We start from the raw sequence: 26,210 nt of genomic DNA on the forward strand, positions 1-26,210 counted from the left end.
AACTCAAAACTAACCCTGGTGCGCCCTCTATCAAATATAAAGGAATATGTACAATTTTAAAGGAAATACATGGAAATTTTGAGGTACATATTAGTAATTTTTCATTTTACCGTGGCGCACGTGCACCAGGGAAAGCCAATGTGGCTTCGCCCCTGGCGTCGATGCTGTGAGCACCAGCAAGAGGAGGAGCAACCAGCAGATGTTGCAGCTCGAATTAAGGAAGCTACTAAAAACTGCATAGTGTTGTGAAATAAAAGAAGTACCTTCTAGCCCTGGTTGTTGTTAAAAAGTCTAGAGGTTTGTTCTCACTCATACAACATATATGAAGTTAACAAATTTAATATGCATGGAATTAAATGCATTTGTTACACTATGTGATGGCTAATGACCAAAATAAAAATTCACTAATGCAGTGTGTAGAGCAGCACAAAGCAAGCATGTGAGGAGAGGTCTTAATCATGCTCAAGCGCTGACAATTCCCCTTAATTTCTTATCAAAGCTTGTCAAGCCTGCGTATCCTAGTTTCGAGTGAGGTCCAACTAGCTTCGATGGGGTGGTTGGGTGTGCATCTGTCCTCTTGGTGATGCAAAGTGGGGCAGCTTCCAGCAGAACGCCAACCGGTGATGTCTAGGAGGTCTCTCCATAGGCAGATGGTGTCGCCTTTGATGTTCTTGTGATCAATCCTCACCTGTCAGTTACCATATCCAGGGAGGTGCAACTCATCCCTAAGGGCCTGAGATAAATATCTTTATATGCAATTAGTCACATTGAACCATTCATAGTCTTTTCTGAGTGTAAACTAGCTAACAGGCCTATTTATTTATACTTGTAGAGAGTTCTTGCTGTGTTTGGCTGGCAGGGAAGTTGGAGGATACTCCCAGGAAATCAAAGCATAGTATATTTGTCTTCCACAGAATGGAACGGGAGAGAAAACTTATTAATTGAATTCTTAGATGTCTTTTCAAAGGTATATTTTGTTCAACTCAACATAATTTCAGTTTCTTTTCTTGGGAAATGTCAGCACATTTTTGGCTTGATATTTACATCAGGAAGAATTTAGAATCATTGCTGCTCGTGGTAAACCTGTTCTACTAGGAATTCTTGACTTATTTTTTTTAGGTTTTTAAAAACGTAGCAGCTGCATTACATTATTTTTTCAGCGAGTTCTTTTGTATTATCTTCATAAGGACATGATTTGCTAGACAGAGCGATCTAATCTAGAAAATGTAGTATGTTGGATTATTTGTTAGTTTTCTAACATGTATGTACTGACCTTGAGCGTCCAAATCGCATAGGGGATTCACAGTAAACTCAAAACATTTTTGTTGGTCCATTTGGTAGTCAATACATATTTCCTAAGTTAATATTCATCTCTTAGTCTTGATTACAGCAAGGCACGAGGTAGCAACTGGATGCTAATGGTCTACAATCCAGACGGGTGATATGAATATGTGGGCCATTTGTAATACAGAATATAACAAGTGAACTTTAGTGTGAATATTATATTATTTTTTGCGCCCTCTTATAGTTAGTCATTGTTATAAAAGAATATGATTAGTAGTAGATACTAAAAATGAATTGTTGGATATGATGTTAATAAACTTTCAACTATATTTCAAAACCATTGACAGCCTTGATAAGAGCAGGTATACACCTGGAGCAGCGCAAATTTGAGTTGTGGCTCCAACTGACTACCACTGATGGTTTGCCCTGATCTCTGCCCTGTTGTGTTGCTGCGCTTGTAGGCAGTGGGATCAAATAAATCAAAGCTTTTGCTTAACTTGTATATGCAGGTCATCCACTCTGTTTTCAAATCATTAAGTTTCTGCTATTCCGTGTAAGATATACGGCTTTTCTAATGTGAATTACTTACCCCAGTTTTGATTTAGTGATCCATGTGTACACAATATTACAAGGATTTAATGTATTATTAACTGCTCTTGGGGACATCATGTAGTGGTATGTTTATTCCTCGATCCGTGCTAGGAAAGAGAGTCCAGGACTCAATGAAAAAACTGATCCTTAGCCTCAACTATGCGTAGAAGGTTCTTTCAGCCCACCTAGCATCAATTTCATCTTGTTCTTTGTTGTCATCTATGAAATTTCTGTGTCCTGATCTAAGTTTGTGTTGGTACTTACTGGAGCCAGTGATCTTGTCCTATCGGCAGTGAGTGCTCTGAACACATGCTCTACCTAGGTAAGGGCATTCAAGGGTACATCCTATGCTAAGAAGGTGGAGGTCGAGCCTAAGGTGAAGCAACAGTGCATACAATTCACTATCATCTTTGTTCGTTCAATCTGCTAATGCCAATAAGGTTTGTCATAGGTGGATTCCTGACTTGTACAATATCATACAACTATTTTGACCACACAAAATATTTCGGTTACCCATGCCTTTAATCAAAATCATGATGCACACAAGACATTTCTTTTATATGTTATTAGCTGAAAAATACATAAGATTCTATAGATTTTGAAACCCGTAGCAACGCACGGGCACTCACATAGTCACCAGAATAAACGAATGAAGCACGCACGCAGGCACGGAAGAAATACATAAGCACACATACAATATTTTTCTTTTTCTTTTTTGAAAAAGAGAAATAACTGACCCAGGGTCTCGAAATGATTAAATAACAATCAACTCATCATGTTGGCCAGCTGCTTGAAGCTGATGGGCGAGGTGTACTGGGCCGGGCCATCAAAGTACGCCTGGGCGCCCAGCATGGCGGCCCGCTGCGACGGGTGCACCGAGTCCCAGAAGATGTAGCGGTCGCGGGCGGCGCACAGCGTGGCCGTGGGCGTGCAGTCGCCCTGCGCGCCCAACCGCCCGCTCCCGCAGCAGGCGCTGTCGGAGCTCACGAACCCTAGCCCCAGCGTGTTGGCGAACGTCGCTTGCGTGAGGCCGAAGCTGTCGGCGACGGAGTAGGCGAGCCCCGGCAGCTTCGGGGCGAGGGCGGCCATGGTAGACTTGAGGGCGGCGTCGAAGCCGGCGGCGAGCTGGTTCATGCCGTCGGCGCACGCGCCTGTGACGTTGAGCACGCGCACGCGGGGCACGCAACCGACGGGACCCACGTTGATGATGCCAATCTTCCTCGCGCCCAGCTTGTACAGCTCCTGAAATGTATATCATGTGTATACATGCATTAGTTATGTGTAGGTATATATAGCTTTTTTTATGGCTTTTTGAAGCAAGAGATGTATATGTATGTGCATGTATTTATAGGCTGTATGATTTACAAATAGATGGCGGCTAGCATGCAAGGTCAACGAGCATATACATAATTGCATCATCAATATCTATATTCTGGATATCTCAGTCCACCAAATGAACTGCAAGTCTGATGCATATATGGCATGCAGTGTCACCTTGGGTAGGCTATATACGCGTCTGCTTTCTGACAAAGACACACTTGTATTATATATGTTATACTGTTCAACTTGTTATTTTTTTGGTTTTGGAAGATATGTTCAACTTGTCATGGTAAGTAACAAACAAGATACTACAACATACATTCATATAATTAACCTAGTAAATATTATTGTGTCAGCTAGGTATAGGTAGCTTTCCAGCAAATGACCTACATATTGACAGGTCCGGGGAAAAATAAAGCGATGTAGAACATGCCAGAGGTCATATACAACTCTACAAGAGAATGATTGCATGCAAAAGCAAAATAAAAGCAGGTAAGGGTTGGTCGTCGATCATATATACCGTGATGGTGGCGGAGTAGTTGGAGAGGAGGCTGCCGTAGAAGGCCGTGACGTCGCTCTGCGTCGCCGTGCTGTTCTGCTTGGCCTGCGCCGTCGCGAAGGCGAAGAAGTCGTTGCTGCCGGCGCCGACGAGGAAGAAGGACTTGGAGAGCAGCTTGCTCACCGCGCGCGGGCCCACCTTGGCCTCCATCTCGACCTTGGTCGACTCGAACAGCCGCACCTGCTGCGACAGCGGGATGTTGTTTCCCGCGTTCTGCACGCATGCATGGATTGGATGCAAATCATATTATATTAATTACTGTATTGAAATTAATTATATAAATGTATATGTTGTATATTACGATATATACATGTACACAAGGTGGTTAGCGGATTACGTACGAGATCAGTTAGTATTATTGTATTATATGTCATTAATTACACGTATGCAGATCACTTGCACAGCGACGTCGCCGGAGTAGTTAGTACTACTTATATATATATGCTCTCATTATGCACTTATCGCGTGTATATACATATATGATAATCGTAGTCTGCTGCTCGTTACATTCTTCACCTAACCAGCTGGGCCATGTTGCCCTTGTTTTATCTTTTGACTTCGTCATGCACGAGGTCACCTGAACAAATTCCACCGACGGCGTAGAGGCTGAACGCTGAGGTTCTTTATATACTAGATATATACAGTATAGCAGAAATAATAGACAATAATTGACGCTTACTTTTTCAGTAATCAAGATCATGCGGTAGATCTATCTATGATATATTATGGATCGAAGAAGAGCTGGAATGGTCAGTTTCACTTACGGTGGAGTCGAGAATCCCAGCTCCTGCTGAGGCATAGCTTACTCCTCTTGTGATCGCACTCGGGATTAGCTTATTCTGCGCTTTCAGCTCCAGATAAGCAAGAGGGCTCTTCTTGAATCCCAGAGCTTTTGCTGCGTAGTACATATATACATATGAGTAGGCATACATGCATCATAATTATATGTATAGTAAGCACCAATGATTAATGATCTAGCTTCATCAGACAAGATAAATGAAAACTTCCCAAAAGCATCATTTCTTGTTCTTGCTTACCGACGAAGTCGGCGGTGTTGTAGCCGTTGCTGAACCTTCCGGTGGGCCTGCCGGAGCCTGGCAAGTCGATGCCGTAGTAGGGCTTGTTGGCCCTGGGGACGTCCTTCCCCGGCAGGTAGTTGTTGTTGCCGACGTCCAGCGTAGAGTCCCCGAACACGTACACCGCCGGCACCAGCTTGCTCGGACGGATGGCGGCCACGGCGCCGACCACGAGGCTGAGGACAAGAACCTTCATGCCCACCTCGTACCCCATCATCGAATGAGTGCTAGCTTGTACACAGCTTATATTAGCTAGCTAGTAGTACTATATCTCGCTGATGAGGATGCTTAGCTTAGCTAGCTTGTGTGCGAGTTAGTTGATGTGGCCAAGGTGCAACTAGCTATCTCTATATATAGGCACTGTCTTCCACGGTTTTCAACTCATCTTTTTCTAAAGAAAAAGTTTTCAAGTCATCGACCAAGTCCCGGTCTGAATCATTATTGTTGTATTCTTTTACTGTGATTATAGTGAGAATGGGCACGCCCTATACGTGTGCGTTTACACCCTGTCAACATCGAATAGCTAGGTTACCGTGTCAATCGCTTGATTTACGTACATGCGATGTAACTAATTAATCTCGGATCTCGATGCAAAAAAAAGAAGAGAACTAGTCATACCAGTATGCATTTTCTTGGTCAGCATCTCGACCGGTTCATTAACGTGTCGGCTATGTCTTCGTCTACTTTAGGCCTCGTTGTCTATATATCCTCCTTTTTAGCGGCTGGTCTCCCTTATTTTAATACATACGTAGCTCGATTGTGTTCTCTATTATGTTTGACCTCGCTTAGTTTATACACAACTTTTTAGAATGATACCCCGTTCGGCTTGCTGAAACTTGGCTGAAAAATACTGTTCTGGCTGAATTGCTGTGAGAGAAAAACACTATTCTGGCTGAAAAAAGAAGCCGAACAAGCTGGCTTTAAGGTAAGCCGAACGGGGACTATATAATGACGAACAAGGATCTATAGTCATGACAAATTTAAAAATCAAAGTCATATGAGCATGCACAATTAAGTACGCAGAAGTACGTAGCAATTCAAAGATGAACTGCGTATCGATTAGGTGATCACCAATTAAAGTATTTTTTACATCGATCTGATGGCTACGATGGTTATGTTCTACTGCCTTAGTTCCAAATTATTGTCTACTTTGCTTATGTCCTGACAACTTCTCTCATTTTGACCAATTTTTTTCAAAAAAAAAGCATCTATAAGTTCAAACAAATGCACTATCAAGACATATTTCATCAAGATCGACTTTAATTAGACTAAATTTATATAGCAGGTGTTGTAACATTTATCTATAAATTTGATTAAAGTGAGAGGAGTTTGACTTAGGATAAAGCTAAATAGACTATATACAATTTGGAATGGAAGGAGTAGTAATTAGAACTCTTCACATTTGTTTTGTCTTGTTGTGCATAACTAATAGTTACTTCCATATATGATGCTTGAGACAAACGGAATGAGCTAAAAATAGTTTGAATTCATGGTGTCAAACATCACAACATGTTTGAATTTTCACTTACCATCTCTTGAAGCCGTTGTCTTTGTTCTATTGTTTCCCCATAGTACTTTCTTCTCCATCATTGGAGGCCTTACATTATGCTTTTGCTCCCACCTCTCCACCGCTTATATCCTTTGTGGCTTCCACACTACTATACTTCGCCCGCCGCTAGTTATTAACCAATACCTTGATGTTTTCCTAATCCCACCCTAAACAGATCCCACCACCAAAACCTCAACCATTGATGCCCCACCAACCGCTCACCGTGGTGTTGACCTACTTTGATCTCGAGATTCCACATGTTAGAAAAGGGGAGAAGAGCTCACTCCCTAACCCTAGCCACCTTGAAGTTTCTAAACTTGTCCCCTCCCCCCAATGGAAATAGATTGGAAAAGATGATGATGAGAGAGAGAGAGACACTACGCCAGATTTACACATCACTGCCGGCCTCATCACTGCCAGATTTGTGAGAACCGGCAGTGATGTACTTTCACTGCCGTTTATGAGCTTGAAAATGAGAAAATGATTGGGGCTGGGCTAAAACCGGCAGTGAAGGACCACATCACTGCCGGTTTGTGGCTTGAACCGGCAGTGTTTTGGCGGGCACTTATCACTGTCGGTTCAAGCCACAAACCGGCAGTGATTTGGCTATATCACTGTCGGTTGTAGCCAAGAACCGACGGTGATAAGGCTACAGCACAAAAAGGCTGCAGACGTCCTCTTCTTCCTCCTCTCTTCCATCCCGAGAACAGAGGCGCGCGTTTGGGCCCTTCCCTCCATTGTTGCGGCTGCTCTTCACCATGAAGCTAGCGCTTGGATTTTGAAGAATGGCTTGATCTTTTTGCTTTAAGGTTAGTAACAAACATCCACTCCTTTGATTTTGTTGCTTAATTAGCTTCGTTTTGATGGCTACATTGCTTGATTCTCATTCTAGTTCTTTCTCCATTCTAGAGAGCACTTTTCCAATTGGACATTTGTGCAAGGCTCAAATTGTGGTGAATCCATCATCCAAATGGTTGGTGTCTATGAACACATTTAAATTCCTAGCTAATTATTCCATGGTGGTCAAGATCATCATTGTTAGTATGTGATGCTATAATTAGTTCTTAGAAGTAGAGTAGAATAGTTGTTCTTCAATATTGTGCAATAATTGTTTTTACTACGATTTTCAATTTACAGGGCCGGGGCTACTAATTTCAATTTTCCAATAATTAGTGTACAATAATGTTTTCCAAAAATGGTACTTTCGAGCTACAATTGTTGTTCATGAAGCTTGATTTCTTATTAATTCTTTGTAATTACTGTCTCAGTATTTTTTTGTGCAGAGATGGATCGAGAGTGGATGCATCTGTCCCGAACGGACAAGCGGTACATGCATGGCGTCAGCCAGTTTATCACCGATGCCAAAGCCCATGCTGGGAATGGGAACCCTGTCTTCTGCCCATGCAAAGATTACAAGAATCATAGGAACTTTTGTCAAATTGAGTCTATACGATTGCACTTGATTACCAGGGGGTTCATGCCAAGCTATACGATATGGACTATGCATGGCGAGGTTGGTGTGAATGTTCTGCGGGAAAACGATGATGATGTGGACATGCCTGACGTAGCCATCCACGATGCTGACGAGGAACCCGGTGTCAACATGGAACCTATGGCCACAGTTAATAATGTGTTTAGGAACACACTAGCTGACGACACCGAGGATAACGATGGCATTTCTCAACTGCTACGTAATGTAGAGATCGGATGTCTTAGTGAAAGATAGCTGAGAAAGCTAGAGAAAATGAGACAAGATGGCAAAACACCATTGTATAGGGATTGTCCAATGAGCAAACTGGAAGCCGACATCATGCTGTTAGAGTTCAAATCGACAAATAGATTGAGCGATAAAGGCTTCGATCAGTTGTTAGGTATAATAAGGAAAATGCTCCTAGAAAAAAATGAGTTGCCAAAAAAGACATACTTGGCCAAGCAAATGATCTGCCCCATCGGCCTCGAGGTTGAAAAAATCCACGCATGTTCCAATGATTGCATATTGTACCGTGGAGAAAAATACAAAGACTTGGACAAGTGCCCCAAGTGTGAAGCTCCACGGTACAAGGAAGGGCCATCAGATGAGGGTACCAAGACCAGAGGAGGTCCCGTAAAGGTCGTTTGGCATTTCCCTATAGCTCCCCGGGTGCATAGGCTATTTGCATGTGCAAAGTCAGCCAAGCTGTTGCGCTGGCATGGCGAAGAGCGTAAGAAAGATACAATGATGAGGCACCCCGCCGATGGGCATGACTGCAGGACTGTCAATACTATGTTCTATAAGGACATCAGTGGAGAGGTAAGGCACCTTTGGTTTGCTTTGAGCACAGATGGGATGAATCCTTTCGACCAGGTTAGAAGCAATCATAGCACCTGGCCAGTGACGCTCTGTATATACAACCTTCCACCTTGGGTCTGTATGAAGCGGTCGTACATCCAGATGCCACTACTGATCCAAGGGCCAAGACAGCCTGGGAATGACATCGATGTGTTTCTGGAACTAGTGATCGATGAACTAGTGGAGATGTTTGAAAAGGGTGTGCCGGATGTTTGGGACAAGTACAAAAAGAACATGTCACGATCAAGGGAGTACTTATCGCTACAATCACCGACCTGCCAGGTCGAGGTTCGTTGTTCGGAGAGAAGACAAAAGGCTATACTAGATGTGTCGAGTGCTTGGACGACACCGATGCGGTAAATCTACCAAATAACTCAAAGATAGTTTATATGGGACACCGTAGGTTCCTACCTAAGGACCACCCTTACCGCAAGGAACAGAAAAGATTTCAACGGTACTATTGAGAAATGCTTAGCTCCAAAATATCGAGATGGGCCTGCGATACTTCGAGAACTCAACAAACTGGAGGTTGTCCTTGGGAAGGGGGACAATGCAGTAGCAGCGCCTGATGGGAGTGTTTGGAAGAAAAAATCAGGTTTTCTGGAAAACTACCTTACTGGCCATTTCTGAGTGTACGCCACTGTCTTGATCCCATGCACATCACTAAAAATGTGTGCGCTAACACTCTTAACACCTTGATGGACACCGGGGGGACATCAAAGGATTCACTAGCCACACGCCTAGACATGCAACACTTGGGAATCAGGAAGGAGCTGCATCCCGTGGAGCTAGAGAATGGCCAGTTCGAACTTCCGGTTGCGTCATGGACATTGAAGAAGGAAGAAAAGCGTGCGCTTATTTCTTTCTTCAATGAACTCAAAGTCCCGACGGGCTACTGTGAGAACCCGAAGAGGCTAGTGAACATGAGAGAACTCAAGTTCAACTATGGCCCTATGAAGGCCCATGACTGTCATGTCATTATGACTCAGCTGCTCCCTGTTGCCCTACGTGGTATCCTCCCCCCAAAGGTCCGCGCCCCAATCATAAAGCTTTGCTCATTCTTCAACGTGATCTCAAAAAAGGTCATTGATGTGTCCATGCTAGAGCAGCTGCAGCGAGACATAGCCGAAACTCTCGTTAGGCTTGAGATGCATTTCCCGCCGACTTACTTTGATATCTCATTGCATCTGCTCATTCATCTTGTTGACCAAATTAGAGCCCTTTGCCCAATGTACCTGCATTAGATGTTTCCTTTCGAAAGATTGATGAAAGTTTTCATGAGGTATGTTAGGAACAGATTCAGGCCAGAAGGGGGCATAGTTGAAGGATGGTCAATGGAGGAGGCTATGGAGTTTTGCACATATTATCTAGACGTCAAAAGGGTCGGAGTTCCAGAATCTCATTATGAGGGAAGACTACGTGGCAAAGGAACGATCGGGGAGAAATCTGTTATAGTAGACGACCCTGTTTCTTTCAGACAGGCACAGTTCGCTGTTCTCCAGCAAGTCGAGGGTGTGATGCCATACATTGATGAGCACAGGCAATCGTTGCAAACTCTGTATCCGAGCAGGCACAGGCTTGGCTGGATAAAAAACATAAGGAGGAATTTGTCAGCTGGTTGCGACGTCGCTTGCTTGGAATAAAGTTGGGTAATCAACTGGATGCCTTAGCCAAGGAACCCTCGAGTACATATCTTAAGTACTAAGGGTATGAGATCAATGGATTCATATTTTACACAAAAAAGCAAGATGGAAAGAGCACATACCAAAATTGTGGTGTTCGTTTTGATGCTCACGACGAGAACAGCAACGTGCAGGCGACATACTATGGTTTCATAGAGGAGATATGGGAGCTAGCCTACGGTCCATTGAAGGCAGCTCTTTTTCGCTGCCAGTGGGTCCGGCTTGAGGAAATCAACACTGACAGCGAAGGGTTCACTACCGTTGATCTCACTAAGACCGCATACAGAGACGACCCCTTCGTCCTTGCAAGAGATGTTATGCAAGTCTTCTATGTAAGGGACAATAAGACAAAAGGAAGGCTAAAAGTAGTCCTAGAAGGGAAAAGGAAGATTGTCGGTGTCGATGGAGTGACGGACGAAGAAGACTACAGGGTCTATCAGGAAATGCCTCCATTCGGGGCGAACGTACCCCTACCTATCCTTCAAGAGGGTGATGAACCTGCTTACGTACGAATTGATCACAATGAGGCCCTCATTGTTGATGGACCTAAAGATAGTTAGATTATTGTTAACTATGTAATCATTATGCAGACGTTGTATCAGTAATTCACACTGAATATTCAATTTATATTTTGTGCGCATCTCTACAATTTAATTATTGACTATGTAATCAAATATTAAGATGATGTTCACAAACACTATTATTTGATAATTATAGACCATTAATTCATTATTATAGAATTAAATAACCAAGACATAAATTTTGTGTTATTTTAGAATATAAACTAACTGCATTATTTCTATTAATAAATGCTTCACAGAGGTACATATGCCCTTTCATCGAACCATGACTATACACATAGGTTATCAAGGTTTCTGTGGTTCATAGGCATTCCGGTGTCGTATTGGTCTCAAACTTTTTCTTAGGCTTGCACGTGCCACGTGTGAAGGAAACACCAAGCTTGGGATTTTCCGGAGAAGGTTTGCTACTTTCTGATGTTTAATTAAATTTTCGCGCGACGACACCGTTTAATTATAGGTTGAACTGAGTCTACCCACGAAAAGATCTGGAATGGTGCCAAACTTTTACACAAGCTCTAATGTGCCCTAGGGATAAGAATTTTGTGGAGGTGGATGAAAAAATCTATTGGGTTTAAGATGAAATTCACCCTCTTTTGTCTCATTCAGCACACAGAAAAATATAATTAATAAAAATGATTAGAAAAACCTAAGATCATGTGTGGGATCTTAATTTAGGTGTACACGCTTGCCAAAAAAATTCAAGCCATTTCGACATAGGAATACATATGCTTCTATTTATTCAGTATATAAAAGAATTTTTTTTAATATATGTAAACATCACTGTCGGTTTCAAGAAACCGGCAGTGATGTGAAGAAATCGACAGTGATGCTTCTAGCACTGTCGGTTTATTTTAAAAATCGGCAGTGATATATAAAAAATAAAAAAAATTGTGCCAGCCCTCGGGTTTGAGCTCGGGTCTCGGGCTACAGAGTTCAGACACTTAACCGCTGCGCTAGTATAGGATGCGTGTCGGTGGTGGAACAGATCACGGTGCAATAACTCGCACCCCTCGTAAGACGGAGCGCGCCTGCATGCGTTGGGAACCGTAGTTGAACCGCCATTGCGCCTGTGTTGGGAAGACGGAGCGCGCCTGCGTTGGGAAGACGGAGCGCGCCTGCATGCGTTTAATTGGGAACCGGCGCGAGCAGCCGATGGACGGGTAAACGCGGCGTCTCTTCATGGGGAACTGAAGGGCTCTTCATGGGAACCGCGCTTCATGGACCGGGTAATTAAAACAGCGGCTCTTCATATGGGAACCGCGTGACCAGCGTGGCCGGGGAGTTGAAGGGCCTACGCGCATAGCAGGGATAGATAATCACTCAAAAGAATAAATTCCTTCAATCTTTTCAAAATCAGGTGATAGCTCAATGGTTTGTCCGCTGCTCTGGAACTTGTAGGCTTCGGTTCAATTCAGGGATGTAACACATTTATTTTATCTTTTTGACCTTTAAACCGCTTAATAAATTATAAAATTAAACCAAAAAATTGGGTTGCCTGGGACTCGAACACGGGTTTCGGGGGCTAAGTTGAGGGGTCTTAACCGTTGCGCCAGTAGGAGGAGTTCGAAAGAAAACGGAAACTTATCCTACATAACACCTAAGTTAACACCTAATTGCTATAGCACATCACTGCCGGTTTGGGGAGTGACCTGGCAGTGATGTGCCCCATCACTGTCGGTTTACAAGCAGAACTGGCAGTGATGAGCTATTTCCCGAAATAAATTAATAATTTATAAAATAGAACAAAAAAATTTGGGCCACCTGGGACTCGAACACGGGTCTCGGGGGCTAAGTTGAGGGGTCTTAACCGTTGCGCCAGTAGGAGGAGTTCAAAAGAAAACAAAAACTTATCATACTTAACACCTAACTGCTACAACACATCACTGCTGGTTTGGGGAGTGACCCGGCAGTGATGTGCCCCATCACTGTTGGTTTACAAGCAGAACCGGCAGTGATGAGCTCACTACTATAAAAGTGGCGCGGGTTGAAATTATCCCAATTCATTTCAAGCCCGCGCCAACCCCTCCCCCCGCGCCGCCGGAGCACCACCCCACGCCGGAGCACCGCCCCACGCCGTCCACCGCCCCACACCGTCCACCGCCCCACGCCGGAACACCGCCCCACGCCGGAACACCGCCCCACGCTGGAGCACCGCCCCATGCCGGAGCACCTCCCCATGCCGGACACCGCCCCAAGACAGAGCACCGCGCCGTCCGTGCCAAGCCGGAGCACCGCGCCGTCCGCCCCACCGCTGAGGCCTTCAGGAGCATGCAGACAGCTGCTTTGCCACCCTCACGGTGAGTGTGTGGCTCACTGCCCGCTACGTGTCTGATGAAATGTCCCACAGCTGCTTATTTGAATCAGTTTGATCATGTAGTGTGTGCTGTCATACAGTTTGATCATGCAGCCGTGAATGCTAGAACCTAGGTTTGCCACACAGTGTGTGCTATCTGTTTCTTTGTGTTTCTGGACGCATTGCTAGTAAGTAGTACATTGTTACTTAGTAGCACGTTGCTCAGCTCTATTCATCAGTATACTGATAAGAACAAAAGCGTAATTTTATTTTTGGTTACCAGGATAAACATAGCAGGGACTCGTAATACTTGACAGAAATTGCTCTCTGAACGTTAATGGTAGTTTGTTTTTGGAGTACTTGCATTCTCTGTGAAACAAACTTATGTTTTCTCTGTGAAACCATCTTGTGCATCATTGGAGCTTGGCCGGATACATATGTGAAACCAATGGCTGGCCTCACCTTGTAGCTTGCAATTGCAAGCTGCGCTCCCATCAGGCGGGTACTCAATGTTTTTGGAACCGTGCCACCGATGCTCAATGTTTTTGGATGTGAGGATGGAGTATATATACTTTAGACCTATAGAACTAATATATGTCCAAACTTGTCATGGAATTCTCCATGCTATCAGCATAAAGATGCATAATTATTAACTTATGCAAGATTACAAGTAATACATAGTTATGTAGCCTTGTGCATTAAACTGGGAATATTTTCCAACAATCCTACCTTATTATGAGTTTTTGCATGTCACTTTCCTGGGATAGTATGAGATGCATATTTGCCCCTACCAACCATGTAAGTTTTAGATCAAAGTATCACTAATTTGGAAAGATGCTTACCTGCACTGATACTTGTGAAAGAACCTCACGCCGATGGTTGGGGAATTTATAGTGAGACTGGAGACTCTTAGACATCTCTAGGAGTATATCCAAAAGTCTTAAACTGGCTCTCTAAATCATCATTTGGTTTTTAACGAATAAAAAATATTCTTTATATCTTTCCTACATCTAACAACTATTACTAAGGCACGTGAATAGCTATTTTCCAAACACTCCTATCTATGCAATGGTCGTGTGTTATTCGTAAATATATTAAATTGTATAAGAATACATCATGTTTGAATGACAACCTAATTTACTTAAATGTATAGGCAACCATAGCATGGTATGTAGTGCACGTTGGTCACATGCCTAGGATTTATCGAACCTGGGAAGATTGCTATGCTCAAGTCAATCGCTACCCTGGTAATTTGCACAAAAAATACAACATAGAAGCTGAAGCTTTGAGGGCCTACTATAGTCATCCGGCCTACCTTGCAAACCATGGGCAACCGGCCTACTATGGTCCAATGAATGCAAACCATGGCCATCCGCTAGCACTGGAGATCGAAGAGAAGCCACCCGCCGGAGATGTGAAGATTAGGAGAATTGCTCCTTGGTCTTGGAAAGATGTCATGCTTTTATTTATGGCTATGGTCATCGCTTTTCTTATTTGGAAGTTGATGTAGGCTTAGTTTCGTAGAAGAGTAGGTGGACTTTGTTGTATGTGGTCAATCAAACAATGAATTTGTTCTAGGTGAACATATGCTATTATTTGACTTTGTTGTATGTGGACTTATTATTAGACTTTGCATTAAACATATTATATATATATATATGAACATATGCTATTAGTAGTTGTCCGTGGCCAAAACTAACCACGATCGTGTCACAGCCATGACTCATCGTCGCCTATTACCCCCGTCGCCGAAGAACTGATCGGCAACAAGAAGCGGCTGATATCGCTGGGACGGGAGAGCCGCATGATCCGACAAACGGTGACTGGTGTCAATCAGGTCGGTGAGAACGAGCAGCCATGGACCCCGTCCGGCCTGCTCGATCTGGGTCAAAATGACCAAGATGGCTAGGTAACTTTGGTATCATGTCACTATGTAGCCACACACGCTAATCAAGTGAGAGGGTCATAGCTTACTTAGTGTCTCTAGCAGGAGCCTCCGCCGGCCGAGGAGCCAGAAGGTTTCGGGTAGCAGGAAGGCCAGATCCAAGCGAGGCGTGTCAAAGATTCATGTTGGTAGGAATGCACACTGGCACATTACTGAGTTCGATGAATTCGGGGATCCACTCTCACCACCTATAGCTTTGACCAAATACAAGACTATCCTCAGGGTTACTTGTTAGGGACTTCATCCCGATTAAGTACAGGAAGTGGATTGGGAAAGATGATGACCGGTGGAGGGTTCCCGAAAGCGAGAAGGATCACATATGGGATGTCAAGATCCTAGAGTATTTCACTTTCCTAGCCGAGTATGATAGGGAGTTAGTCAAGAAAAAAGCAAAAGAAATCATGGGGACATGCTTCAAGAATTTCAAGGGGACATTGTACAAGAATTTTGTCCTCCAAAATAAAGAGCCAGATTTCGATGGTGGACATGTTTAGCAAGCAGAAGGACTTCTGGCAGGCTTTCAAGGAATACAGGTTATCCGAGGAGTACTTCAGAACTGAGCAGGAAGAATAAGGAGAATTCGCAGAAAGCGACGAATCCTCATCATCTCGGCTCTCGTGGCTACGCCAAAAAGATGCCAGAATTTGAAGCAGAACTTCAAAAGATGGATCGCCTTGCTGAGGAAGGCGTTCAGGTTGAGACCACCAATTGGGAGCCTAGATCGGTAATATACTGTATGGGGAGGAATGTACGGCACGCCGAGGATGGGAGCTTTAGCTCCTCAAATCAACCCATGAGCGAACTCATCCAGAGGATCTCCCAGGTAACTGAGGAGGTGAGGCAAGGGACTCGCACTTCTAATAGGGAGAAAGACGTGCTCACCCAAAGCACTCGAAACCAAGGAGCACCCTGGTCGCACTAGAGGAACCGGTGTTGTTACTTAGAAACTAGCATTCCCCCAAGAATCTAACACTTACCGGAGCCGCTCGAGGGGTAGAGAGGAACATGAGGCAGAGTATTTGAGGAGACTAAAAGAGATGGAAGACAGAATGGAAGCACGGATTGAGGCGACCGTTGAAGCGCGAGTCGAGCAAATTTTGCTATCCAAGGGGTCAGCAATACCACAAAACCCTACTCCTACTGCCTTTAGCCCACAGTTTAGGGGTCGCAGCAGCTGCGGATCGACCCCGCTCGACGAAGAAGAGGCGAATGTGCCTCATCCGATGGACGACATCACTGAACCCGTCAATGTCAGGTTGTACATCCATCAGGAATGAACAAAGGACAAGGTGGCGCTCGGCCAGGCCTGGCCTGTGGGAGACGGGACAATTAATGGCCGCCCAATTCTACTAGGGTACGCTCGCGTCACCATTGATAGAATACTTGATAAGAAGTATAATAAGATACCCATTGAGTACCCCGTAGCGGAAGACAGGCCGAAACTTGGTCATAACAAGGGCTCTCAAGTGGCCTGGCGCAAGCGCTTCATTAAGCTTGACCACCAATTGTCCTCTGATGATGAGGACGACTGCGAGTCTTCGCCCACCCGCAATGATAACTCACCATCTCCCAACAGAGATCACTCCCCTCCTCATCTGGAGCCATCAGCCCCTGAGAAGACAGAGGTCTCCTTCTATTCCTCCTCGTCCGACTCCATCTTCATCAGCCCCGAGAAAAGAGACTCCTCCTCCTCCTCCTCCTCCTCCTCCTCCTCCTCGTCTGACTCCATCTTCATCAGCGCCGGGAAAATAGAATTCTCGTCGTCATCCTCCTCCTCCACCTCAGCCCAAAACAAGATCAAGGACATCCTCGCAGTCGCGGAAAAGGTCCTTGGATTCGGTCGCTAATGCTCCCAAAGTGGACCAACAGAAAAGAAAAAGGCCGTTCAGTGGTAGCGTTACCTCCTTGATGGAAGAAAAATTTACATCACACGTCAAGAAGGAAGATTGTATTAGTTTCTTTAATCTTTGTGCCTCACTGCCTTCGTTTATGTTGAAGTCCGAATTCAAAAGGACAAACACAGAATAAATACGCTACAACAAGAGACGAAGAAATATACAATAAAGATTTAAGGAACATACAGAAGTACATCAAAGACAACCCAGGATTAACCATGGAAGAGGCCACGATCATCTATTATGATGTATAAGGGACGGCAACACCAGCAATATAGTATGTAAGGGGCAATATTTTGGTACCCGATCATGAGTATAAAAAATCTGACAACATATATGCGCCATTTACATGAATATTACATGGCTCAAGCAACAGAGACGGACAGCTTTGGTTTTGAGGTTATTATCCGTTCGCCACATGTTTTCAATTATCCTGAAGAAGAGAAGTTCGATGTCGAGTGGGAGTGCTTGTTCCAGCTATACCAGAAACATGATCTCGATGTTCAACTGTTGACGCTGTGGACTATGTAAGTACCCTACACGCACGATATTACAATTAACTACTATCTCGAGACACAAATTGTTAACTTTTGAGCACTTCTCATGATTTTATGTAGGTGTATAGCAAAATTTTGCATTCTAAAAAGCAAATGGGATTACATAGGACTTCTTGGACCCCATGCGAGTCAATGAGAGGACATGTCTAGGCCTCTATGGATGTGATGTGGAAGACCTGAAACAGAGATTGATTGCTTGTTTTCGACGAATTCACGATGAAGAAGAAAACCCACATACTTCTAGCCTACAACTGCGAGTATGTGTTCTCGGCTTTTAATTTTATGCTTCTTTTTTCGTTAAGATTATTCGATAATTAGGATTCTGTGATTGCAGCAACCATTTCGTCTTCATCTGTGTTAATCTTGCCAAAAATCTGCTCGAGGTGTGGGACTCGAAGAAAAAAACCATTTCATCATCTGGATGCACCTGGTGTCAGTGCTGAATTAGTAAGCGATCCTAATAACATATTATTTTCTAATCACACATACCGCTTTCTAATGTTTCTCCTTTTAATGTTGCTCAGTGTCCGAAGAAGACATATCGGTGGGAAGCCGGTCCCATTCAAGGTTGTCGAAATGGAGGGGAAGTACCTATCACAGCCAGCGGGAAACAATGAATGCGGGTTTTATATAATGTGGGCAATGCTTCGCTACATCGGCGGGAAATCGGAAGAAGCCGATAAGTTGGTGTGTATAATCTCCATTTCATTTATGTCTGTTAATAATTCAACAAAATGATTTACTGTTCCTCTTTGGATATCATCTTTTTTGAACGACAGCGCAAGAAATTTAAGCACGAAAGGCTGCTAGACATGGAGATCGTCGCACTACAATCGGAGCTGGCAAAATTCATCTTAGCCGAGGTATTGGAAAAAGATGGACTATTTTCCATTGCACAATCCATGAAGTACAAGGACCAGTATGGCCCAGAGCGGCTCGCCAGATTATTGTAAGAAGTCCGAGAAGCATTGCACAATCTAGTGAAGTCCGAGAACATTTCTTTTTTATTTTGAGGGATCGAGATCTGGATAAGAACATTTGAATTGTAACCGTAACATTTGTAATGTTTAATATTGATGGACATATCGTCTACGTAGCGTATATAAAGCGAAACCCGATTCGACGAAAAAATACAAATTGAAATAAATTATAAAACAATAAAATACGAACGGACCATCACCGCCGATTAGCAACAAACCGACAGTGTTGGCTTGCTCAACACTGCCGGCTTGAACCATCAACCGACACTGATGATTACGACAACACTGCCGGTTTGATCCATCAACCGACACTGATGGCTACAACAACACTGTCGGTTTGAATCCATAAACCGACAGTGTAGGTTTGGGGAACACTGCCGGCTTGAACCATAAACCGACACTGATGGTTACGACAACACTGCCGGTTTGATCCATCAACCGACACTGATGGTTACGACAACACTGCCGGTTTGATCCACGAACCGACAGTGTAGGCTTGCACAACACTGCTGGCTTGAGCCAAGAACCGACACTCTTGAAGCAACCATCACTGTCGGTTGGCACTACAAACCGGCAGTGTTGTTCAACTGGACAGTGCCGGGGCGAGCCAGGAACCGACACTGTTTCGTGTAGATCAGTGTCGGTTTTTAAGGACCGACAGTGATGTCAATCCCACATCACTGCCGGTATGCCACTGTCGGTTCAAAATCCGGCAGTGAAGTGGGTTTTTGAACCAGCAGTGATGTCCAGATCTGGGGTAGTGAGAGAGAGAGCCAAGAAAGGCAGTGCTTTGTTATGGACAAAGGTGTCCATGCTGCCCATGCCATTAGAAATCATCTCAGGTGCATTTCAAAAAAAAATATCTCAGGTGAACACTAAACTTCACCTCCAAGATTCTAACAAAACATTAAATAGAGTGAGTTTAGGATTTAGTGTCTAAATTTGCCCCCTTTGAAATTATTGTCAAGGTCCGCCAGCATTGGGAGGCTACAACGTCATGGAACCATGATAAGGGTCACGGGAGGAGGCAGTGTTGCACTTATTTTTTTAAGGGCGGTTTTGCATGCACTTAGGAAGTAGGGACTAGAATGTATATACTCCCTTCATCTTTGCATAAATCAATTATTAAAGTTATCTTATGTCAAACGTTTGTAAGTTTGACTAAATTTATAGAAAAGAATAAGATTTATGACACCAAATTATTATTATTAGATACACTATAAAATATATTTTCATAATATGTTAATTTGGTGTCATAAATATTTATGCTTTTTTCTAGTAATTGGTTTATTTAGGGACGGAGTGAGTATATGGGATGGGGAAGAAAACATGGAGGTGAAGAAGATGAGCCGATTGATTCGCCTCACTAATTAGTCTTAAAAAATTATCAAGTCTCCCGCTCTGAATATGAATACGAATTGCTCTACTTTATCTCCATGCTCTTTGATATCATATATATATACAGTATATTTTGGCGGTCCCAGAAGAACAAATGAAAAATGAGATAGGATATCTACTTGATATATATGGAGTTTCTTTTTCGGCAATAAAAACATTGTTTTGTTGTTGATTCCATGATAAACCACTGTCGTCTACAGAGCCAACCATCGTTAGAAATAATTTTTTTTCGCAACCAGGGAATATAGCCCGTTTTTCATTAAGAAGAAGAATTACATGACGAGCTAGAGGTGAGTGAATTGGAATAAAACTTAACATCAGAAAATGAAGGAAAGAGAGCAACTACCATCAACACCTAAAACCTATCAATTGAGCCTGCAGGAAATCATACAACAATGCAATGGTTGCCTAGACAAAAGACAATGCCTTGGTGGCAAAGTATCCACCCAGAGCAGACAAACAAGCATCCAGCAGCACCGGCGGCAAAGCATCCGCCAAAGTAGCCATGGCGGCCAAGCATCCGCCAGGAAGTGGGCCAGCACGCTCTCGGCAGCAAAGCCTCTACCAGAGAGGGGACAAAAGAGCCAACAGCGGCAAAGCATTTGCCAAGAATTCCACCGGTGGGCAACCATCCGCCGGGGAAGAAGCGAACACACCCACTACGGCAAAGCATCCGCAGCAGGGAAGGGCTCTTACACTCTCAGCAGCAAGGCATCTACCAGAGAGAAGACCAACGACGACGGTGGCAAAGTATCGTTACAAATAAATTAATTACATTAACTTATTGAGTGTACAAAACTCTTCACAGACTTGCTCAATGAATTATTCTGAACCTCCATCCAATCCACCCCATTGCTATTGGGAAATTAAATGTGACAAACAAATAAACCATCACTATCTGAGTATGTACCCGTAATTACTTATAACAGTGAACAAAAATACTCAATGTGGCTGGCTTTGAAAAATCAGCTAGCTTAGCTCTTGTCAGCCAGCTGCTTAAAGTTGATGGGAGCCGTGAACTCCGCCGGGCCGTCATAGTAGGCCTGGGCGCTGAGCATGGCAGCGCGCTGGGAAGGGTGCACGCGGTCCCAGAAGAGGAAGCGGTCGCGGTCGGCGCAGAGCTTAGCACCGGGTAAGCAGTCCGCCTCCGCGCCGAGCCGGCCGCCGCCGCAGCACGCGCTGTCCTGGCTCACGAACCCCAGTGCCAGAGGGTCAGTGCGTGCGGCGAAGCCAAAAGAGTCGGCAATGGAGTAGGCGAGGCCCGGCAGCTTCGGGGCGAGCCCGGCCAGGAGGGAGTCGAGGATGCCGTTCAAGCCGGCGGCGAGCTGGTTCAGGCCATCGGCGCACCCGCCGGTGGGGTTGAGCACGCGCACGATCGGCACGCAGCCGACCGGGCCCACGTTGATGATGCCGAACTTCCTGGCGCCCAGCTTGTACAGCTCTGTGATGGCGGACGAGTAGTTGGAGATGAGGCTGCTGTAGAAGGCGGCGACGTCGCTCTGGGTGGCCGCCGTCTTGTTCTGTTTTTCTAGGGCCGTGGCGAAGGCGAAGAAGTCGTTGCTGCCGACGCCGATGAGGAAGAAGGACTTGGAGAGGAGCTGGCTCACGGCGCGCGGGCCCACATTGGACTCCATCGCGGCCTTGGTGGACTCGAAGAGCCGCACCTGCTGCTCGGAGCTACAATATTGTGGATTGGAGAGCAGATACATCACCATGCCATTCCTAATACCTCCACGAGGCCTCTCGTTTTTTGTTTATGCCTAACCACGTGATGATGGAGCCATTTTTTTCTTACTCAAATGTAAAGTTTGAGGTGATTAGAGTAAACGCGGACCACATGGATCAAAATATCAAGCTTGTGCTTATTTGAATAAATAACATGGAGGAGAATGCTCTGACATTTAGTGGTTAATATAATATATGGAGAGAAGAAGCTCTCTAATCCTACACACGCTCATGACTGCTAGGTACTAAAAGGATACGTCAGGGATAACCAAACTATATTGCCAACCCCTTAATAGACGTGCACGTGTCGGGAGGGATAGTGACGCACGCCCATCGTCTTCCTCCTCTATCCCACATCTTCTTCCTCCCTACCCATCTTCCTCCTCCCTCCCCGCCCACCACCACCGGGCCATCCCGCCCAACCCCTAATCCCAATCGGAGAGTTCGTCGGTGACTCCTCACCCTCGGTGTTGGCTCTGCACGCTCACCGGCTCCCCACCAACTCGCTCACCGCCCACAACCCGCCACCACCGCTGGGCCCACGGGTCCTCCTTCTAATCCCTCCGAGCATAGATTTCTTGTAAAAACCTAAAACCATAACCGCCACCGCCACCACCATCATAGCCTCATCCTCCACTACCACGGCCCGTGGCGCCGGCGCCGCTAGCCATCCCTCCCACCGCCTGCCTCCTCCCTTTCGGATTTCATTGGCGTCCTCGTGTGTGTCGCTTGGGGTAGCAATGCACACACACCAAATAAGAATCTAGCTATATTGCTCCACATATGACCCTACATATGCCTCTCATGTGCTAGCAGATTACATTAACAGTGATGTAGGTAGTGACATGTGCTAGGCAGGAGCAAGTCATTTCTACTCCCCCTATCACTCTAATGCTCGTCTCCATTGCTTTGGACATCTTTTTCCACTGCCCGCTGCATCGCCACTGATGCGTCTGCTAGGAGCAAGCAGACGTCCTACTTGCCATGGCCATGGAGATCAATGGGGGCTCCCTTGCCGCCGCTAGACCAAGGTAGTATAGCGGAGGGCTGAGAAGTTGCGAGCTCTGCCTCTTGGAGGCGTAGCACAGGCTTTGAGGGACAATCCAAAGGTGTGGCCATAAGTGCGAAAGTGAAATAGCTGCGCTGATTATGTTTAATTGTAGCGAGGGAGGCGAGACTGAGAGAATCAATCTGGATGGTTGCACTGAAGGGATGCCAGTGGTTACATGGCTGCAAGAGGTAATAATATATGACCCTTAAGGAAAATGAAGAGGCTAAACCTCTCATCATATCCTTGGTTAAAATAATAAGTGTTCCAGCAATGGTTACTGGAAGAGTCCAATCGCTGCTAGTGGGAGAGGAAGAGGCAGGTGATGGCTATTTTTAGGCCTTAATGCACGTCATTGGATTTGTGTAGAGGGGACGAGGCGCGTGTGCAGCGTTGAGCAGATCAGAAAATTAGTGGTGATCTAATGGCTAATAGTTTTGATTAGTTGATGAGATGTGGATCGATCTGGAATCAGATAGAATTGATAATGGGATTAGCTTTATAGCATGATATAGATATGTGCAAGTGTAGAGACGTCATTATGCATGTTGAAAATAGCCTCATTTGCACTCTTAAGAACAACACGAGTGAGAAAGCAAACAATCTAGTTATTATATTGATTCCCTGCGTGAATCAAGCTAACCATAAATAGTCAAAGGTTCATTGCAATGGTCCCGGTCATGTATATATATGACATTTCACACAGCAATGTTTGATCTACTTAAAGTTTTTCCCTTCTTGTTTAAAATGGTGTGATATATAAAGTACTTTGTATATGTGATAATGTATGTATACGTGAACACAATCTCTTGTATATGTGATAATTGACCGGAGAGAGTACATTTTATTGTTTATACATGTATATGTCATGTATGTAACTATGTATACGTTTTTTTTTAGAATCTGTAGCTATGTATACATGAACACAATATCTTATTATACTCCTATATATATCATTAACTAACTGGACTGGGCCAGCTGCATGAAGTTGATGGGCGAGGTGTACTGGGCCGGTCCGTCGTAGAACGCCTGGGCCGTGAGAAGACACGCCCGCTGGGCCGGGTGATACCGGTCCCAGAAGACGTGCCCGTCGTGGTCGGTGCAGACGGTGGAGTTGGGCAGGCAGTCCGCCTCCGCAAGCAGCCTGCCGCTCCCGCAGCACGCGCCGGTGATGTCGGTGTACCCCGACGCCCCAGGGTCAGCGAAGGTGTTCTGCGTGAGGCGGAAAGAGTCGGCGAGCGAGTATACGAGGCCCGGCACCCTGGCGGCGAGGCCGGCGAGGAGTGGCCCGAGCGCGTCGTCGAAGCCGGCGGCGAGCTGGTTCAGGCCATCGGCGCACGCGCCCGCCGCGTCCAGCACCCGCACCGCCGGCACGCACCCAACCAGCCCCACGTTGATGATGGCGAACTTCCTCGCGCCCATCGAGTGCAGCTCCTGTGTCATGCGCGCGTATGTAGACGTGTGCAACTGTAAGCTAGCTAAAGCGAAGCAATGGAGGAAGAAGTAGTGATGGCTGTGCATACCGTGATGGTGGCGGAGTAGATGGAGAGGAGGTCGGCGTAGAGGGCGGCGGCGTCGGTCTGCTGCTCCGCGGCTGACCTGTTCCGCGACTGCTCGGCGGCGGCGAACACGAACATGTCGTTGCTGGCGATGCCCATGAGGATGATGGAGTCGGCGAGCAGCTTGTTCACCGCGGCGGCGCCCACCGTGGCGACCATCTTGGTCTTGGTAGCACTGAAGTACTGCACCTGCGTGGACAACGGGATGCACTTGCCTGCGTTCTGTGCATACATACATGCATGCATCGCCACATCATCATATATATCTCATATACTACTGATATGTATAGTTATATGTATATATCTCCATCCGGGGCTGGAAGATGACACATGTACTTACGGTTGAGTCGAGGATGCCAGCATCTGCGGAAGCGTAGCTGACACCAGTGGTGAGAGCGGTGGGCACGAGCAGAAGGCTGGAGTTGGCCACGGACAGATACGGCGGAGGGCTACTCACGAACCCCATGCTCTTCGCTGTATATATACGCGTACGTACAACGGTATAAGCAGCAGTACTTTTACACATATACATATACGTGCGTGCAACCGTATCCAAGATTAGTTCATTTTCTTGTTAGCCTTGCTCCTTAGTTGAGCTGAACCGTGTTGCTTTTTAATCTCTCTTGGACGTGAGTGTGCATGTGAGCCTTATAGCTTTGGTTTGTATCTTGACTATATATCAGTTGTGTATCATCACTAGATTGTAGAGGCTGGAACTTTATTTGTTCCGTTATCTTAAAAAAAACACAAACACATGTATACGCACAAGTACATCAACATGTAGAAGTGGTATATATAGCATATAGAGTAGTAGTAGTACGTACCAATGAAGTCAGCTGTGTTGCCGCCATTGCTGAACCTTCCGGTGGGGAATCCGGGGAAGTCGACGCCGTAGTAGGGCCTGTTGGCCCTGGGCACGCCCGCCCCCGCCAGGTAATTGTTGTTGCCTACGTCCAGCGTCGAGTCGCCGAACACGTACATCGCCGCCGGCGGCCGATGGGCTCCGCCGCCGCCAGCCACGACGGAAACTAGTAGCATTGTTTGCACGGATATCACAAGGCACAGAACGAGACGACGACGACGACCCTCCATGGCCATTTGCGTACCTAGAGCTTGTGCTTCCGCTCACAGTACTTATCGCCTGCTTGCTGTGTAACTACTTGCGATCGAGCTGATGATGGTGTGGCGAAGGAGACGGCTGCCTAGCTATATATAGAGACACACACATACATAAAGCACACCGAACCTGAGGAACACGCTGCAGGCTTCCGCCGGGCTTATAATCCGTGCTTTTTTCGACGAGCAAATAATTTTTTTCTTTCGCAATAAATCAACCAGTAACAGCCAAACGAACCGGACTTTCGATCAACTGGGCGGGTGGACAAGTTCACGGTCTCGTGTGTACTTTATTATTATATTTTTTTATGATATACTAAGACGGAGGTCGTGGGTATTAATTGCGGCATACGTAACAGTTGAAATATCCGTTAGGGTGCACTATACGTACTACGGCATCGTTTAGATCGCAAGTTTTTTCACCCTCTTTTTATCACATCAAATCTTTGGATACATGCATGGAGTATTAAATGTAGATAAAAAAATAATTAATTACACAGTTTGATTGTAAATTACGAGACGAATCTTTTGAGCCTAATTAGACCATAATTAGACAATAATTATTAAATACAAACAAAAATGCTACAATACCAAATATTGATTTCTAACGTCGATCTAAATAAGGCCTACAATAGGAACGTGGAAAATCCAAACTTCTCATCATCAAGATCGCAGATACGTGGAATGCATTTCTTGGAATCCCATTGGCTTCAGCACATTTTG

The 26,210-nt window shown here is 45.2% G+C and overlaps 3 protein-coding genes across 3 annotated transcripts; all 3 read right to left on the bottom strand.

Annotated features, from left to right (window-relative positions):
* Positions 1–2,467: 2,467 nt before the first annotated feature.
* Positions 2,468–5,047, bottom strand: LOC136522787 (GDSL esterase/lipase At1g71691-like). Its single transcript, XM_066516590.1, has 4 exons — positions 4,792–5,047; positions 4,519–4,649; positions 3,716–3,967; positions 2,468–3,117 (listed from the first exon to the last, which is right to left on the bottom strand). Exons 1-4 carry the CDS (start codon positions 5,045–5,047, stop codon positions 2,641–2,643), a joined length of 1,116 nt encoding a protein of 371 aa, XP_066372687.1. The 3' UTR covers positions 2,468–2,640.
* A 15,966-nt stretch (positions 5,048–21,013) lies between these two features.
* On the bottom strand, positions 21,014–21,754 carry LOC136524732 (GDSL esterase/lipase At1g71691-like). The gene has a single exon (XM_066517991.1). It carries the CDS (start codon positions 21,752–21,754, stop codon positions 21,014–21,016), a length of 741 nt encoding a protein of 246 aa, XP_066374088.1.
* A 1,856-nt stretch (positions 21,755–23,610) lies between these two features.
* Positions 23,611–25,536, bottom strand: LOC136522333 (GDSL esterase/lipase At5g55050-like). The gene is made up of 4 exons (XM_066516160.1): positions 25,196–25,536; positions 24,712–24,845; positions 24,336–24,593; positions 23,611–24,246 (listed from the first exon to the last, which is right to left on the bottom strand). Exons 1-4 carry the CDS (start codon positions 25,467–25,469, stop codon positions 23,773–23,775), a joined length of 1,140 nt encoding a protein of 379 aa, XP_066372257.1. The 5' UTR covers positions 25,470–25,536; the 3' UTR covers positions 23,611–23,772.
* Positions 25,537–26,210: the final 674 nt, after the last annotated feature.

The sequence above is a fragment of the Miscanthus floridulus genome, chromosome 18, assembly GCF_019320115.1.
Source record: "Miscanthus floridulus cultivar M001 chromosome 18, ASM1932011v1, whole genome shotgun sequence".
In the NCBI taxonomy this organism is placed as follows: Eukaryota; Viridiplantae; Streptophyta; class Magnoliopsida; order Poales; family Poaceae; genus Miscanthus; species Miscanthus floridulus.